Source organism: Mercenaria mercenaria, chromosome 16 (assembly GCF_021730395.1).
Source record: "Mercenaria mercenaria strain notata chromosome 16, MADL_Memer_1, whole genome shotgun sequence".
Taxonomy (NCBI): Eukaryota; Metazoa; Mollusca; class Bivalvia; order Venerida; family Veneridae; genus Mercenaria; species Mercenaria mercenaria.
Window position 1 is genome coordinate 73,396,968 of NC_069376.1, and position 19,166 is coordinate 73,416,133.

At 35.1% G+C, this 19,166-nt stretch overlaps 2 protein-coding genes across 2 annotated transcripts; both read right to left on the reverse strand.

Annotated features, from left to right (window-relative positions):
• Positions 1-8,948: 8,948 nt before the first annotated feature.
• Positions 8,949-12,864, reverse strand: LOC123541270 (uncharacterized). Its single transcript, XM_053526037.1, has 3 exons — positions 12,402-12,864; positions 10,295-11,577; positions 8,949-9,944 (listed from the first exon to the last, which is right to left on the reverse strand). The coding sequence occupies exons 1-3, from the start codon at positions 12,862-12,864 to the stop codon at positions 8,949-8,951; spliced, it is 2,742 nt and encodes a 913-aa protein (XP_053382012.1).
• Positions 12,865-17,662: 4,798 nt separating this feature from the next.
• LOC123541905 (uncharacterized protein F54H12.2-like) lies at positions 17,663-18,961 on the reverse strand. Its single transcript, XM_045327527.2, has one exon. It carries the CDS (start codon positions 18,959-18,961, stop codon positions 17,663-17,665), a length of 1,299 nt encoding a protein of 432 aa, XP_045183462.2.
• Positions 18,962-19,166: the final 205 nt, after the last annotated feature.

Consider the following 19,166-nt stretch of genomic DNA (forward strand, 5'->3'; position numbering starts at 1 on the left):
TATGTTCTGACTTCTTTTATATTTCAAAGAAACCGTTCAACTGTAGGTTTGGTATAGCTCGCGTAACGTTACTGATAAGAGACCATAGCCGCAACAACCAGAATCACATTATGTTATTAGTAGGCGACAGACTTGCTAGTGAGGAAGCCATCCAGCTGGCTTACGGAAGGTCGGTGGTTCTACCCAGGTGCCCGCTCGTGATGAAATAATGCACGGAGGGATGTTACATATTTCCTGTTTCTTTCAACAGGCCCAGTTGTGAGAGACTTGTAGCAAACTAATTCACAAACATATTTGTATATATCGCATGTACAGACCTACATGTTTATTCTTTTCTTCTTTCAACGGATTACTATTAAAATGGTCAAGAAATTAAAAAAAATATTTAAAAAAATCTTCTTTTTTTTTCAAACAGAAGTGACAGTCATTTCGTGGACAAGCACACCCCAACATTTATAAATGTTGCCCTTAACATCGATAATAAATGAAGTCCGGTTGGCTTTTAAAATTAGTGTGCATTTCTAGTGACAAACGTAAACAAATGATTCTGGATTTTAGCGATACAGCAGCTTATTTAAAACTATGTTTAGTCATGTCAATTTAAGGGATAAAATTTTATCAGAAACTCACATGTTATGCCCGAACAACGGTCACTGTTAAAGTAAGAAAACAGTTGACAAAATTGAAAAAAATACTCCTTTAAACGTGTATTGGACCTGATTGTTTTGTTACGTTAATGCAGGAGACATGATTGTCAGTTGAAAATGAAATCTTTAAAATGATAAAGTCTTCTACATGTAATATGAGGCTCTGCAACAAAATAAAGAACTGCACTATTACACGCTAACTTCCAAGTATATTTTTCTTCCTCAAACTGCCATAAAAGTGCATTTATACACTTGGCTATTAGTTTGTCATTATCCCCCAAAGCTCGGCAGTACGTGGCATGATGTTCTTCACAGTGGCAGACGTTGCGGAGGGTGCGTATTTATATCAACGGAGTGTTGAGTCGGCTGTTGAGAAATGTATGAACCAATTTAAAATATAAAATGTCCACTTCCGCGAAATGCTTCTGCGTGAAATTTATGGATGGAGGCGCGTTACATTAAATATAACTGACTGTACTGGATAACAGAATAAGCAGAAAAATATAGCATAGTATGTTTACTAAAACAACATGAATGTATTTCAGTAAAAAACAAAACATGCATCGATCGTTAAGAAAACACTTTTGTACATGATTATTCATTTGGAGGAAATGCTAATGTATTGTGCGAATATTAGCGAATTTCAAAGTAAAACAATCGCAAATATTACCCAATTTAAAGTACAGTCAAACTCGTACTTACATCCACTTGTCTTTGGTATTGTCAGAGTCAATCGATATTAAGCAACAACCTGTCATAAAAGACCACTGCTACTCCTTCCCTTGACTGGCTGTTTAAGACGAAATATTTGACTTTGTTCGACAGTAATGTTTTGTTCTGGCGGAGTTAGGACACAAATGAGTTCACATGGCGACGTTTCAACTTTTAATGGTACAGAAAACCTTGGGTGTGTCTACGGTCCATATTTCACTCTCTCGTGGGTACCTAGGAAGAAGGTCAACTGAACGGCTTCCTCACTTGACAACTCGAACAGTAATCAAACCCTCCAAGGTGAGAGCAAGTTATTCGACGTCAGCGACCCTAACAACCAAGCCGCGGAAGCCGTTACTTTGTAATATCAGATCGTATGCTTCCAACGTATATTGTTTTGAACGCGTTTGTAAAAAGTAAAATTTATACAAAAGAGGGCATTTAGAGGTACAGAACGCAAGCAAACAAAACTTTAGCAAACTTGGTTTGACTGACTTTATAAATGAATGAGAGCAGGACCAGAAAGCTCACTGGTACCGGCGCATACAGACCGATCGATTGATAGTTTATTAAACATAAGGTTGAAGCCCATGAGTTTGTGTAATAGATAATAAACAATATGAATATGTGTGATGTATCACATTTTCGAGGAGCAATATTTAATTAAATATTCCAGGAAATACAACACAGAGTCCAAGTACAGGGATACCTTTTACGGCCGAATCACGGTAGTTACACATTGCTGTTGTTAATATATATACATCTATGAGAGGATCCTTTGTAAGCCTAGAACGCACTCAAGCAAAACAAAAATAGCCGAGTCGGTTTTACTGAGTTTGTTATGTAGGACTTATGAAATGTGCAAAATCCCTCATGCATTCTAGCATCGGCTTACGTTGAAGTCGGTCTTTCAGATATATTAAATAGACCCAATAAAGCCAAAGGACAAGTTTATACAGCAACGAGTCTAAAAACGGAGAGTCCATCATAAAAACTCCTCGATCTGAAGAGACATGTTTACAATGATGAACTTTTTTTTTATTTTGGAGTGGTTATATTTAGGACACCGGCTTCTTTAAAAAAATGATTGAATGATTAATATTGGTTGTTAACTATAGTTAAAATATCTATATTTATTTTATGCTAACTAATGAAATACTGTATTCTATCAGTTAAATGTTTTTATATCTCATCACTCACACTGTGAAAATATGAAATCTATATTTTCACACTGTAAGAGATATAGCTCCGCCCTCTCATACATTGTGTATAGATTTTAAATCATTTGCTTAAAACAGGATGAAAATTGTAGTCGCTCTTTGTTCTTTATATTATATTTCTCGATTCAAATTATTTTACTTAATGAGAATTTCATAACGTTATGCAGCAAAAAATAAAATAAAATGGAACTTTATGTTGTATGCGTCTTTCTAACGTAATAACACGTCTGACGTCATGCCTGTTTACGCGCGTCTGTTTCCCGCACTGAGATTAAAAATTGTTGCAAAATGCACATCTCAACGTAACAGAGAATAAAATAAAAAGATTTTTTTTTTCATTAATATTGAATATATCTCACCTCGAAGTGAGAAAATGTTCACAAATATTTGAAATTTTCTCACTTCTCAGTGAGATACATTCCATATTCACTCAAAACAAACAAATATCCTCTATTTATTAGTTCTACCTTCTTGGTCATTATTTAGAAAAATTACTGAATAATTTATTTTCCGAATTTAAAAACTTGTTAAGATTTATAATTATAAAGTCAGCTAATTTTTCTGTCTATTTTTGTATTTTTCACTTTTACTATCTCAGTGAAATTACGTAGTACTTCTAGTAAGGTATTAGTATATATTGAGCAAAAGATAGAAATGATAATAGAAAATTTGAATTCTTTCTTATCCCCTATCAACAAAATTAGATGGGTTATGAGTATAGTCAAGAAGGAAACATAAAATATAACTGAAACTATTTATACTAATACTATAGATACCAATAGAATTTCGGAAAGTACCTTTCTTTTGACTTTCAAAACAATGTTCATACAACATTAAAAACTAATGCTGTACAATCAATCTTGTGTTATATCTGTTCAAACTACCTGGTGTAATGTCTGCATACGTTAGGAGTTAAGGTATCGTGCCTGATATGCATTTAGCGAAAACGTAAAATATATAAACTTGCATATTAATACCATAGGTTGTACGTTAGTTAGCGGAAGTACGTCAGTGTCCTAATGTTTTACAAACTGAGAAAACGTCTTTTGGAATATAATGGCTTTGTTACTAGACATGTACTGCTCGACTGTTATCAATGCTCAACGTCCTGAAATCTTTCAAATCTGTTTACGATAAAGACATCTAGGTTAATAGTACAATAAACGTGATAATTTGCAAACTATCCAAGAATATTGTTGAAAAGAGCCTTCTTATTGCGCACAAATCCATTAATACTGACAGTACTCGAAGCTCATTAGTATAATAATCAGATTTTACTGATAAATTTCAATATTTAGTTCATCTGTGTGGATATTTTCCGCTAGGGGAATAATACGTTCGCGCCGTCCAGACTAAAGGCTTTGTGATTTTATCGGCAATATGTATCAAAACTCTTGTCTTATGATTAACTGCATGTCTGCAATATTAAATAGCGAAAATGGCTGAAACTTTTAAACTGATAAGAGCGTGTCACATTTGCCCATAGCATAATCAACCAGAAATTGTAAATATATTAAAATCCAGTCTCTGAAAATGTTATATGCTTTGATGTAAAGGATATTTATTATTATAACAAGTTCAAGGTTTTCACAATAAATGTTTGATATAATTCTTTCGCAAATGATTTTATGGACAAATCACTGTTTATGATATATTATTTCTTAAATATAGTACGCTGGTCAATGTTCTTACTGGGTCTAGAGTTCTGACGAAAAGGCCACATTTGTGGTATAATATGGCCCTTCCAAGAGCATTTTGTATGTTTTATATGCCATGCCGTTTGCTACCATTCCGTGTTAGGGATTTGCCTGGCGGGGATAATGTTTATTTACACTGTCATGTGACTTTGGAACATGGTGACGGTAAGAGTGAGGTTAAGTGCATACAAAATGTGGTTAAAACTCCCCAATTTGCCGTTCCAAGGCGGTGCCCCAGCGTGTTCCTATGTTTGTGTACGTGCTACACTTGTGTAAGTCTGCGTGCTGCGGGTGGCGCTTTGGGGAGAAACGTGGCTTTATCTGTTATTCAGCCTTATTTTTGTTTGTTTGTTTTGGGTTTAACGCCGTTTTTCAACAGTATATCAGTTAAGTAACGGCAGGCAGTTAACGAAATCTGCAAGTAACTGTCAACTTCCCCACATGAATCCGAGGTGGATTTCAGACACAGTGTCTTTTATTAAATCGTCACGGAGAACATACGGCCCGCCCGGGGATCGAACCCGCGACTATGCGATATATAGATCTGCGCTCTCCCCATTGAGCTAAGCGGGCGGGTACCTTATTTTCATAAATTGCCGCTTGCATGGTTTTACGCCAAGTAAACAATCTGGAAGTTTGTCGATAGAACGTCCAATGCCGTTCTATGTCATTTTTCGGCCAATGCATAAGCAACTGTACCAATATTTGTATTCTGTGAGAAATGCAATTACGTACTGAGCAATAGTCATATGTCACGGTGTGCCCACAGTCTTGCAACTGTGGTATCTGGCAAAAAGTAGCTGTCTTTTCAAAATGATTTGGATAAACAACTGAGATTGTTACCCTACAAGCCGTGTTATTCATATTATTTTCTATTTGACCAAGCAAGTAATCAGCAGAGATGATTGTATCGATCGACCAAGCTCAATTAAAGCAATTAGTGCTTCATTGTCATTTAGAAATATTTGAAGTTGGCGTTGATACATTATCGTAAATGGAATTAAAAAATTTATGTTTAGCTTTAAATTGTTCAATGGAATCCAAAAGTATTACTGCACGTTCGGCCGTTCAGGCAACCTTGAATTGTTTTTCTACAAGAATAGCTAAAAAAGCATAGTTTTGTTGTGTACAGAGATAAAATATTGCAAAACAACGCAAATACGATTACAAATAGAGAGCGAACAAACAGTACAAGTTTACAGAATGATTCATGTGAGCTGTATATATTGTAAAAATATGATATCCTGAAAAAAAAAAGAAACTGTTTAGTTTGTTATTATGTTGTTTATACAAGAACTTGCAGAACGAACATTCGTTAATTTCAATACTAAAATTCATCAATGACATGACAGTCATTTCCAGAAATAACTTCACTCCTATGTCTGATGTAACAGTGTCATATTTTGTCTTGTTTAAACCTCATTTCAGATTTGTGGTGATAGTTGACAGAGAAACTCGTATAACTGTATTTTCAGTACCGAAAGTATCGGACGAGTTTTATAAATAAAATCTGGAAAGTAGATCCCTCGGAAGCACCGAGAACAAAGCAAACAGTGAAAATTGCAGACTCGGTTTTATTGAGTCTGTTCATGAGCAGTAATGGAAAATGCAACACTGCCCATGCCCCCTAGCACCGGCTTAAGCAGAATTCAATCTTCAAATCTAAATGAATTGAAATCAATGATCCCGAAGGACCAGAAAATATACCAACACTGAGATGAAGTCGGTGCGACTTTTTACGGCCGCCACACAATAAAGTCATATTATGGGAGTGCTAAAGCCAATTTCACAAATTCAATATTATATTAAACATATATACCTCCATATAACTGTATTTTCAGTACCGAAAGTATCGGACGACTTTTATAAAATCATATCATGGGAGTGCTGAAACCAACTTCACAAATTCAATATTATATTAAACATATATACCTTCATATTACTGTATTTTCAGTACCGAAAGTATCGGTCGAGTGTTATAAAATCATATTATGGGTGTGATGAAACTTCACAAAGACTTCTCGGAAAGTGAAGTAAAAAATGCAGTATTTGCTCAGAATAATTCGAGAACCCAGGGACAGACCGTTTGATTGCGGAAGTGTTTAAACATTCGCTTGATATTATATCTCCACTTCTTGTTAAACTATACAATAAAATATTTAACGACGGTTCATTCCCAGAAAGTTGGGGCGAAGGTATAATTATCCCAATATTTTAAGAGGGTGCTCCAGAAGCAAAGAATTTCCGAGGAATCACTTTAAATAATATTATTTCAAAAATATACTCAAAACTTATTGTAACACGGCTCACAAACTGGGCTGATAAACACCAAAAGTTAATCGACAATTAGTTTGGATTTCAAAAGAATAAATCTATTGTTGATTGTATTTTTATCTTACATGCTCTCATATCTAAGAGTCTAGCAAGTAAAAAGAAATTGTATGTAGCTTTCTTAGACTGGGAAAAATGATTGATAAAATAGAGTTTATCTGTGGCAAAAACTGCTAAATGCGAATGTAAGCACAAAGTTTATACTAGCAATTAAATCAATGTATTTATCAGTTAAGTCGTTTATACGTTACAAATCAACAAACCCAGACTTTATAAACTCGACCATGGGGGTAAAACAAGGAGATCCGGCCAGTAGCATTTTATGTCTTTTCTTTTTAAATGATATTGTTAATAATGTTAATACAAACATCGATGGTATTTTGAACATTGATGACTTACGACCCAAAATCTTTACAATCTATGTTGAATGACATAGAAGAATATAGTAACTTGTGGGGTCTACGTCTTAATGTAAACAAGGCCAAGGTAATGATCTTTGAAAAGGGTCGACATACTCATTTTGATTTCTACTTATGCAACAATCGAATTGAACTTGTAGACGCATTTAAATACTTAGGCGTACATTTATATAAAAATGGTTATTGGAATCGTACGCAAAACAGAATTGCTCAACACGGTTCGTATTCTTTACACAATCTTTTTGTAGAGTGTAACCAACTAGATCTACCAATATCACAAAAGTCTAAACTATTTGATTCATTGGTTGCTTTTACGTTACGTTATGTCGCAGAAATCTGGGGGAACCATTCAGGACCGGGTTTCGAACATATACACACAAAGTTTTGTAGAAAAGTTCTAGGTGTTAAGCGTTCTACGAATTTAAGTGCGCTCTACGGAGAACTTGGTAGAGTTCCGATGAGTATAAATAGAAAACTTATCATGATCAAATACTGGGACAAGTTGCTTACATCTGAAGAAGACTCAATACTGTTCAAAACTTATAAGATGTTAAAAACTGATGTCGACCAAAATAATACATATAGTAAATGCAACTGGGCATTCCAAATCAAACTTATACTCGATGAGTGCAGTTTGTCGTATATCTGGCAAAATCAGTTTAAAATGCTGATTAACCATAATTCCCCTAACTTCTTCAGAACCCGGACACAAGTGACCACAACTCAATTCAGTATAGACCTATACTGACCTTGACAACAACCTCTCTATATACATAAAAACCATATACAGTTTTTTAAGTATGTTTAATATGTTGAAGCGATTGGGTAAACTATACAGCACATTGACAACTTCCAACAATATTATGCCCAATATGACATTTCTTATAATGATAATCGAATGATTTAATTCAGTCCTTATATATCCGATTGCCAATAAATGTCAATATAATTTCAAATTCAATAACTATACATTAAGTCACTTATCTCACATAATCATGAACTTTTCATCACTTTCACAATAAGTCACCTTTCATGAATAAATTCATGATAACTATCACATTTCTTTATATTCTCTTTATATTAATAACAATGCAACATTTCCTATATATAACAAAGTATAGAAAAAAGTTCTTTCAAATTTCAAACATTTTTTCAAATGTACTTCAGAATATTAAATACTCTTCGTCAGTGTGAATTTCTAAATTTCAAAACAAAAGCCAAATTAAAAAGAAATTTAAGTTAGCGTGCTGCTATCGTGATACCCAACGCTGAACTGACCACACTACATTTATCATAAATAACTGACCGGTTCTTGTCCAATCAGAGGAAATTATTTTCCCGCTAATTCGTTACGCTCGAACGCGGGAAAATACATTTCCCCTAACTTCTTCAGAACCCGGACACAAGTGACCACAACTTAGGTCAGTATAGACCTATACTGACCTTGACAACAACCTCTCTATATACATAAAAACCATATACAGTTTTATAAATATGTTTAATATGTTGAAGCGATTGGGTAAACTGAATTAAAAAAACGGGCTCTGTCATTATTCACACTGACAAAAATTATTCTACAATTCATGATCAATAATACAAAAACACAATGTAACCAAATAGGCATAATCTCATCTATCTCAGTAATACATCTCAGACTATCAGGCAGGCAAACTGTTCTGCCTCTTAAACTTCAAATATGCAAACAGTGCTTTTTAATAATAAGTCAGTTCATAAACTGTAATCTTACTGTTCCATTGCCAAAATTTAAGCAACTGTTCACGGGCAATAACTCTTCCGTGTTTGCATTAGGTAATAAACAGTACACTGCATACCATGGACATAACTCTTCCTTTGTTACTAAATAACACGGGAATAACTCATCCGTTTATAGAACTTTTAAATACAATATTTAAAATATATAAACTATAGACCTAAACTTAATGACACTTTCAACCTTTCTTCTAAACTGTCCTTCACATACCCATCCTTAGCCTTATCACTTAACCACCTACCATGCCTTTTAAATAATCTATCTTTCACCCCAAAATTAGCTGCTGAAGTTGCCCCACCTGAACGTAATGAATGTAACCCATAAGCATGAATATCATGAACATGCTTTTTAAAAGCCTCTATGAAAAGCTCTCTTAATGTTGTATATGAAATATGTTTGTTAAAGTTCCTTAACACATAACCAGACCCTACTTTTGACAATCTGCAAAAAAGGTATGAATCTGAATAATCCCTTATATCTGCCCATAATAAATATCTTTTCAAATTAGTAACTGGACATAACTTAGTCCCTGAATTTGCAATGATTAACCAAGCCCCGTCTCTGTACTGATCTGTTTTACTAGATTTGATAAAAATGCTCATAAATCCCTGATCAAAAATGATGTCTGACCTTCTAATTTTAAGTAATTCACTACTTCTCATAAATCCTGCATAACCTAATAAACAAGCACAAATAATTATCTGACTTTTAACATCTCCCTCTTTATACAGGTCCTCATACATTCTACTTAATATATCTATAGTTATAGGCTCTTTTTTCACAACAGACTTAGCAAGTTTTCTCTTGGCTGCTTCAAGTATGTTTACAACTAATGTAGAATCAGAAGGCGATTTTTTACCATATATGTCATGTATAAATTTCACACTGTAAAAAGCATTTATAACTGTACTCGATGAATTTGCTGACTGAATTAATGAACACAAATACAGAGCAAATATGAAAGGCTTCGCTGGAAAAATGTCCTCCTCTCCTAACTCATTCTTGATTGCCCAATTTCTCCATCTTTGGAAACCATTGAAATAAGTTTGCGAAGTTGTTCTAGCCCTAGCATCTTGTAACACTTGTGGAATCAAGGTCACCTTGTCAACCAAAACTGGGGGTAATCCCTGTATCTCATCCTTGTATAACTGAAAAAATACACGTAAAAAATACATAAATTAGTGACTTATATACCAACTAATACATGTACATGTCTCATCAAATATAAACGGGCATAATCTCATCCGTTACTAAATCAGTATTAAGACAGGCATATCCTCTTCTGTCTATATCAACTGCTTGTATATTTATCAAATATGCTCATATCTCAAAATTGCACTTTCAATGCTAACATTTTAAATTTCAAATCTTCATTTCCAAATATGCCAGCTCCATTTCTGCATGGAACATAATACATTTTTTCAGTTGGCAAATCAATAACATCAACAATACTGTCTATAAAACTATTTCTAGACCACAATAGGGGCCAAAAACTTGCTGATTTCCATAAAGGCACAATTAACACACCTTGTGCTCTATCAAACTCCATTTTTCTCAGTACTCTACAAAGTAAACATATTGGTGGCACAAAAAGCCCTATATTTTCTCCCCAGTTTTCCACAAAGGCATCAACCCCTGTACATGCTTCATTCCAAAACCGAGAATAAAATTTTGATAATTTAGCATTATAACTGGACGCAAACCAATCAATCTCTAAACTTCCCCACCTCTTCACAACTATTTCTAACAGTGCATGAGAAATACCCCAATCGTCTCTATCTACTATTTTTGAAAAATAATCAGCTTTCTCATTCAACCCTCTTGGAATCCATTCAATCTTTAGATTGATAGAATTTTTTAAACAAAATGAAAAAATCTGTATTGCTAGGTGTTGCAAATCAGGTTTCATAGAACCTTTTTCAACAATCAAACAAGCAGCCTGGCTGTCTGAAAACCACTTTATATTGGTGTTAGCTAACACCTTAACTAGAGATACTAACACTCTGTATATTGCTGTCAGTTCCCTCCAACAAGAGGATTTAACTGCTTCACTTTCAGACCATATATTATGTGCTACACCATTTATGGTATTTACCTCATAACCAGAAAATCCAGTACTACTTGCATCACTGTAAACAATTTTAGAGAAACTTATGTTTTGATTCAAAAATCTATGATTGACAAAAGAAATATTTTCTTTCCAAAATTGTAACTGTTTTCTACTATCTAAACTCAATCTAATATATGCCGTCCAAGAATGAGCTGCAACAATATCCATGCTAAGATATCTCGTCATAATTTGTGAAATATTTCCTATCACAACAGACATTGAAATAATTTGTCCGACGAAACTTGCCACCTTTTTGACATGTACCCTTCTGTGCTTAGCCAAATCCTGTTCTATTTCACTTAAAATCTTAACTGTTTTATTAACCCGTCTCTCTAGTATGTAAATACAATTCTTCTCGGAATCTAAAACAGCACCCAAAATTTCTAATCTCTGCACAGGGACCCAGCATGGTTTCTCTACTTTAGGTATGAAACCTGATTCTAACAAATCTAATTTAACATCTCCAGAAATTTTAGTTGCATTTTCAAATGTCCCCGAACAACCAAAACCATCGTCCAAAAACATTAAAACCCGTTTTCCTTCTCCACGCCATTTAGCTACTAAGGGCCTAGTGATTTTAGTAAAAATATATGGTGCTGTTGACAAACCAAATGGTAGGACAAGAAATTTGAGATAGATTCTCTGACCTTTTGCGTCAATCCAAGAAAAACCTAAAAAGTTTGTATGTTCATGAAATATATTGATGAAATGATATGCCGAATGAATATCAAATTTGAACATAAAACAACTGTTGTCATAATAATCTTACACAATCCTAAGGTCATCATATTTTACTGACTGTTTCCACAAGTGTTTGTTTACATGTCCTAAAATAGAAAATGTGGAAAATCTAAAATCAATCTCCTTTTGCCATTGCTTTGTTCCGACACAGTAAGAGGATTCCCCACATATGGTGGTAATTCACATTTCTCAATCAAACCTCTACATAGCAAATCTTCAATGGCTTTATATACAAATTCTGATTCTTGTTTTAGCAGAAACATTGTTTTCAAAAATAGCATTTACTGGCAGTGAAAAAAATGGAATTTTATACCAATTCAAAATAGCATCAACATTAAACTCACTAGACCCTACTGATTTCCAAAATTCTACATGTTCTTTCAATCTGTCTTTGACCAAAATCTGCTTCTGGCCCTGCTCATACTCAAAAAAGTCATTTGTAAATAAATTATAATCACGACAGTTTGAATCTTGGTCACTTAACGCTTTACACGATCTAAAATTATACTCATCTTGCATATGGACGGGTTCAATTTGTACCAGGTTGGTAGCCTTCTTGTTATTTTCCAGATGACATGACATATGGACGGTCTCTTCTCCAGTGTGTAAATTCGCCACAAGCGAAGCAGGGTCCCGCTCCTCTTTTCTGATATGCTTTGTTGGCACGAAAATTATGTTTCGCTGCAGATGTTGATGATCCAGACCCTGTTAGTTGATCTGGACCTGGAACTACTAGACATGCGTTTTCTCTTACGAAGCGCCTTGTTTTCTGCCTTACTGATTTTCAACTCATCTTCGCTGTTAGATGCAATTGGATTGCTTTCGTACTGTTGTACTGTTTGCCACCCTCCTTCTGAAGTATCGGCTATACGAATAAGTTTATTTCGTTTCTTTATCTTCTCGCCTATCTCACCTAAAAGTTCTTCGGCGTAATCAAGTTTACTATGCGACATTGCCCATGAAATTTGCGTGCAAATGTCAGCGACTTCTGAATTAAATTCAATATTAATCTTGTTACCTCTTTTTTTCCAGTTTATCTCTCTGTCTTTCAACTTTTTCACTTCATTGGCAACATTTAAATTATTCCCTCGAACATCCTCCCGTAACGAATTTATCTCACTTCTCTGTTCCTTCAATTGCTGTAATATTTCAGTTAAAGCTTCCTTTTCCAATCTTTCATTCGTTCTTACAACACCTTCATTATTTTCAGAAGCCATTACACGTAGAAAGAAAGAAATTTAAGTTAGCGTGCTGCTATCGTGATACCCAACGCTGAACTGACCACACTATATTTATCATAAATAACTGACCGGTTCTTGTCCAATCAGGGAAAATTATTTTCCCGCTAATTCGTTACGCTGAAACGCGGGAAAATACATTACTATAAATCAAAGAATACTTGATATGTTTTATCAAAGCTGGTATGGATCTATTAACAACTCCCGATGCTTAGAAACATACAGTATTTTGAAATATAAATTTGAGTTTGAAAAATACATAGATTTTATAAAAGATAAAAGATTTAGAATTGCTTTAACAAGATTTCGAACGTCGTCTCATGACTTGGCTATTGAAAAGGGTAGGTACACAGATCTGCGAGGAATGAAAGAATTTGTAAAAACTGCAATTTTGGACAAATAGAAAACGAATATCACTTTTTGCTTATATGTAATAAGTATAAAGATTTAAGAAAAAAAAAACGTTTGAAACACTATTATTATACTTGAACAACATGACATCTGTTACTGTCAGATTCTAAAACAATTGTTAAAGGTTTATCGAAATATTTATACTTCGCAGACTTATGTAGAGAATGAACATATTGTCAATTCCATCGTATGAATTTAGTCCAACCTATATTTCACCATTCCTATGTAGTTTATACTCCTTGTAAATCCATGTCTTCAATCTATATATGTGTATATGTTTTTGCTATAAGCATATAATTGTATGTTTAATGCAATAAACTATTTCAGTTGAGTTGAGTTGAGTTATATTAAACATGTATACCACGGCTGCTCATCGCGCATTTCGAGCACCACGGGTGCTCCGCTTCAGTGGAATTGCGGCACTTCCGGTCAACGATTTGCGCACATAAATTCGACAAATTTACTTTTGGTAACTCACTTTTCTTAACTATTCTGTTCTTGAAATAGGATATCACAGATCGGGCTTCGTAGTCCGATCTGTATATAAACAAAGACTATCCTGGAAAATATGTGCTTGATTAGTGAAAGAACAAGTGAGGTACGATGAAAATTCTGCAGACCTAGGGATCAAAATATTGTTCAATGATGTCTGAATGCTGCACATAAATGTTTTGTTTTTGATGTCCTTTCCATTCCGAAGGAAAATAAAGCAAATAATTCACAATTTTATACATAATCTAAGTTAAAATCGTGTTTTCTTTACACAAAGTAAAATGACATGACTGGAATATTTCAGAATGTACCCGGTGTTTCAGTTGCGGTACCGGAGATAGAATTGCGTGCATTGCTACAGATTTGACTGAAAGTTTGTTGTACACTGCAGGGAATAATGACAGATGAACGACCGAAGTGAGAAATTTTGAGAGTTCTAATCACTGTGTACTGGAGGTGACATATATTCTGCCTACAACTCTTACATATGTTAACTAAATCTTGATTTGAGTCTGGATAGCTTGATTGTATACCATTATATCAATGATTTTATGCTAATGTTAAACAAAATGTTCTATATCAGTAGGTTGCAAATTATATACTTGTACATAATACCATATTTAATTGTTTATTGCATATTGGAGCAAAAAGCCTTACATTTATACTTAGGACTTCAAAGACAAGTAAAGACTTTGCTTTCTCGTTAAAAACCAACTTTCCCCACTGTTGCGTTTACTCGGTCCATATAAGTTTTCTATTTCAAGTGCGAGAATTACATACACATGATAACGACAGATTTAACCGGATCGAAAAACCAACGGGAGAAGGAAGAAGGAAGGAGGAAGAAGAAGGAAATAAAAAAAACGTTACTTTGTATGTGTAATATGATTTAGTAGGAATGTTTGTGTTAAAGACTTGATTTTGGAAAGCAGCCATCTTGATACGTTCAATTTAATTTCTAATAAAATTCTCGAAACGACGGCCATATTAACCTTTGAATCTCTGTAAGAAGGAAAAAAAATAAAAAACTATATTTCAACAGGTTAATTTTATTATTGAAATATGTTATTTTTCTGAACAAAAAAACTAGAAATTACATTGAACAAACACTTACTTGCACAACGTACGAATATGAATTTTACCAAAATAACTGTTTATCTTTTCTACATTCATTTTTCAGCCCGCCCGCTTAGCTCAATAGCGAGAGCGCAGATCTACGGATCGCGGGGTCGTGAGTTCGGGCCCTGGGCGAGGCGTATGTTCTCCGTGGCGATTTGATAAAAGACATTGTGTCCGAAATCATTCGTCCTCCACCTCTGACTCATGTAGAGAAGTTGGCAGTTACTTGCGGAGAACAGGTTGGTACTGATACAGAATCCAGGAACATTGGTTTAACTGCCCGCCGTTATCGAACTGAAATACTGTTGAAAAATGGCGTTAAACCCAAAACAAACCAAACAAACATTCATTTTTCTCTGAAATACTGAACATTAAATAAAGGGGCAGTATTAATGTATATGTCTTAATATAAATAATAATCGGGAATATTAAATGTAACATGTTTCTACAACAATCAGTTGAGTTCGTTTGTAGTCGAATTCTCAGAAATGGCTTCCTTTGAATCTAGAACAAAACGTAGTTTCGGAGATGAAGGACGAATGATTTTAGACACAATGTCAGATTGTCATGGTGAATATACGCCTCACTAGGGATCAAACTTAACACGGTCCACAGACCTGTACTCTCCTAATTTAGCTAAGCGGGTGGGTTATATTTCTACATGTGTACATCTACATGAATCCAGGAACACTGGTTAGGTTCACTGCCAGCCGTTACATTACTGAAATACTGTTGAAAAACGGCGTTAAACCCAAAACAAACAAACAAACTAATCGGACGAATACAATAAAGACAGAGCTATCTCCTTGGCGACATGACTATCTTCTTTACGACAGAGCTGTCTCTCACAACAAAAAGTAAATATTTCTACGCTAAAACGATTTTCTGTACAAAGTTTAATTCCAAATGAATTGTAAACCTTTGGGCTACCTCATGCATAGTCGGTTTGCTTCTTGATACCATTTAAAAGGCAAGTATGTGACAATGACGAATTTGTCCAGTTCACCGCTGGATCAGCTATTTGGTAAATATCGCAACGACCACAAAGCAGAAATAAATTTATCAATTTTAAGTTATCTGTAAAGTTAAATCAAATCTACATTGCCTACCATTCCTCAATTTTTGATATTCGATACAATGCTTATAAAACTGCCAAAAATATGATGACACTCACCTTTGTTTACGGCTTTTCCTCGCGACATGAACTAGCTCGGAAGTTGCGACAGAGCGATTTACCGTACATCTCTGAAAGAGGTAGCTCTGTTGTTTTCCATGCGTGTAATATGAACACTTTTAGCGAACTTTATACCATTCCTACAATATTTCATATTTGAAATTAAATATGCAAAGGTCGCATGACATTCGGGACTAGAATTGACTCAAATAGAAGTAGTAAAGGGGGGGGGGGGGCGATATGGGGACCTCCCAGGGGGGGGGGCGATATGGGGACCTCCCAGGGGGGGGGGGGCGATATGGGGACCTCTATTAGAAACTTATAGTCCATTTTTCAGTAGGTGATAAGGTTGATTCATGTATGTCTAAGGTTTTATATCATATTACTACTTTTCTACTTCACTACTACTACTACTACTACTGTATAAAATCTCAGATCTACTTGAATGAACCAATATCACCTTGATAAGAAAACCAGGACCACTGGTTTTATTTAATGGCATACTACTACCCCTTACTGGGGAAAAGATAAAGAACAGCAATATGTGTGTACACGTTTTTTATTGTTTAACAGAACGAACAAGTAACAATGAACAGTAAATACAAATTAAGGGTACAAGTAATCATGATTTAAAACATACAATTTAAACATATGCAAAGCATGTGTATTACATTGATCAGCTGTACAACATTGACAGTGTTCAGATTTAGGTAATTTTCTAGCTTTTGTGTATAGATGTCCATATAATTGTTTAAACCATTCACCTACGTCTTTGTCATTTTGATGATAATATTTAGGTTCTGCTCTAAATTTAATAGTTAAAATTGAGTTAAGGTCACAACCTCTGCTTAGAACGTCTAAGGCAAATATGCAGTAAACACCACACATAACACTATTTCCACTTTGAAGTCTGACAGTATTCATGGTCCAGTTCCTAGCGTTAGTCTCCAAGAAGGGTTTTATGTGTTCCTCCAAAGGTGGTAATCCATACGAATCAAAGTAGATGGCATTATTTTCTTTAAAAAATATAGCCACCCAATGTTCTCCAGGTTGATCTGAATCATGTGTGTTAACAATATAAGCTTGTGTATGAGTAGGCTTTCGTTCTGGTAAATGATCCTTGGGACAGACTATACCATTGAGCGAACGCAATAGAAATGATTTGTCCAGTATATATTGTAGTTCAATTGTGTCCATGGTTCCAGGTGTATTTAACTTGTTCCATCCATACACTTATCCACGACTCATCTGGATCTGAGCGATTCAGTTTCTGCTGCTCTTTTATATTGTCGAGGAGTTTAGGAGCTTCTTCATTTTTGTCAGTGTAAGATGGTACATGTTTTATCTCGTCATAGAAACGTTCTGTCACTTTTTGCATGTCAAGTTGATCAAGTGCCGTATCAATATACAGTTCTACCCATTCGTCCGTGGGTGTGTATAAACACATGTGCTGCGTTTGAGTAGGATGGTTAACATGACATCCTAGACAATGTTTCTTCATTTCATTATAGATGAGTGTTTGTAGTTCATCCACGACAATGGCGTTAAGTATACCTTGAAGTGCTTCTTCTCTCTCCATATTTAATAATCTGTAATAATTTCTCTGAGCTGGTTGATTTCAATTTGATTGTCAAATTCTGCATATACTATAACGTTGATGACTGCAGGAAGTGCTTCTCCAAACTGAATGTCTATCCTCATGTTTCCTGTTTTTATAGGGTGAAGCTGTCCTTCTTCACTACCTTGGTCTGCCGTTAGGTCAAATCCCCAAAGTGTGTATCCTTGTTTGTATTCTCCCATGGAAAGGTCAATGGAACGATTCACTCCCAACGCTCCTGTAGCTTGGTAGAGAGACATGTAGGATCGTAGATATTCTCCATTATCAAAATCTGGTGTGTATGGTTTGTTGTGAATGGTTTTCCCGTCGATGCTGACTTCTAATTTAGACAGGTTGAAATGTCGGAAGTCAAATGGGTTGGTTCTCTCATCACCATTCATATCTGAATTTTTTACCATGCCTATAATGATTCGTTTTGGCAGTTGACCTAGAAACAAGTGGTCATCAATTTTGGATCTCAGTCCGTCAGGAATTGTGAATGTTTTCACTACTGCGCGACGTATTGGGATCTTCATGTTATGCTGTGCAATGTTTTTATTTAAGTCATTTGCCACTACAGGAAGTAAATCCACTGTCCTCACGTTGAATCCCGCTTGTTGAATATCAACTTTTCCGTCGGCGGTACCTATGAGACAAAAGGTGTTAGGGCTCCTGTTTAGTTTGAGACGTATTTCAATTCCATTGGGAAGATATTTCTCCTGTAGGAACAAGTCCAGATGTAATCGTCCAATGAGTTCACATGTTTTGCTTGTACTAATACGGGTTTTTCTAGTTTTCCAACCCTCATTAGATCCACCTATTGTGTTATCCTGCATATGAAGGTAACTGTCTTTCGTCCAGAGTTCAAGAGCGTGCATTTGTGTGTCTTTACATTCCTTGTTGTAAGACAGGAGGTTTTCAATGTATGCTTTGTAAGGGTAGTTGTCTGCATTGCTGGAAATCAGTTTATTGTTCAGGTACAGATCAATGCTACTAAACAGACTGTGAAAAAAGTTATTGACCACCGACGTTTCTGTGTCACCTGCCAGATTGTTCCCATCAGCTTTTTTCACTTTTAATTTGAGGTATAAATACGATTGATTTAAATCTGTCCATTTTTCCGTCTGTGGAGGAATAATGAATTCAATAGGAGCTGAATTATTCAGTGCAGAGATTGGGTAATGTTCTGTCCATTGTCCATCTTGCATAGCTGTCATGGTTGGAGGTACTGATGTAACATCAAGTTCAGATTTGCTACACTCACAAGAACCGTGTTGCATCATATTTTAGTCGAAAATATCAAGAGACCTAGATTTAGAATGTTTTCTTAACTGCTTTTTAGTTTTTTTATGTGAACGTTTTCTTCTTTTTCTTTGAAGTGGTTTTCCACGTCCACGTTGTATCACTGCCACCCTTCTTCCACGACGTCTGAATGAGGAATGACGACGTCGTTTACGACTGGAACCTTTTATACTTCTGATCAAAGAA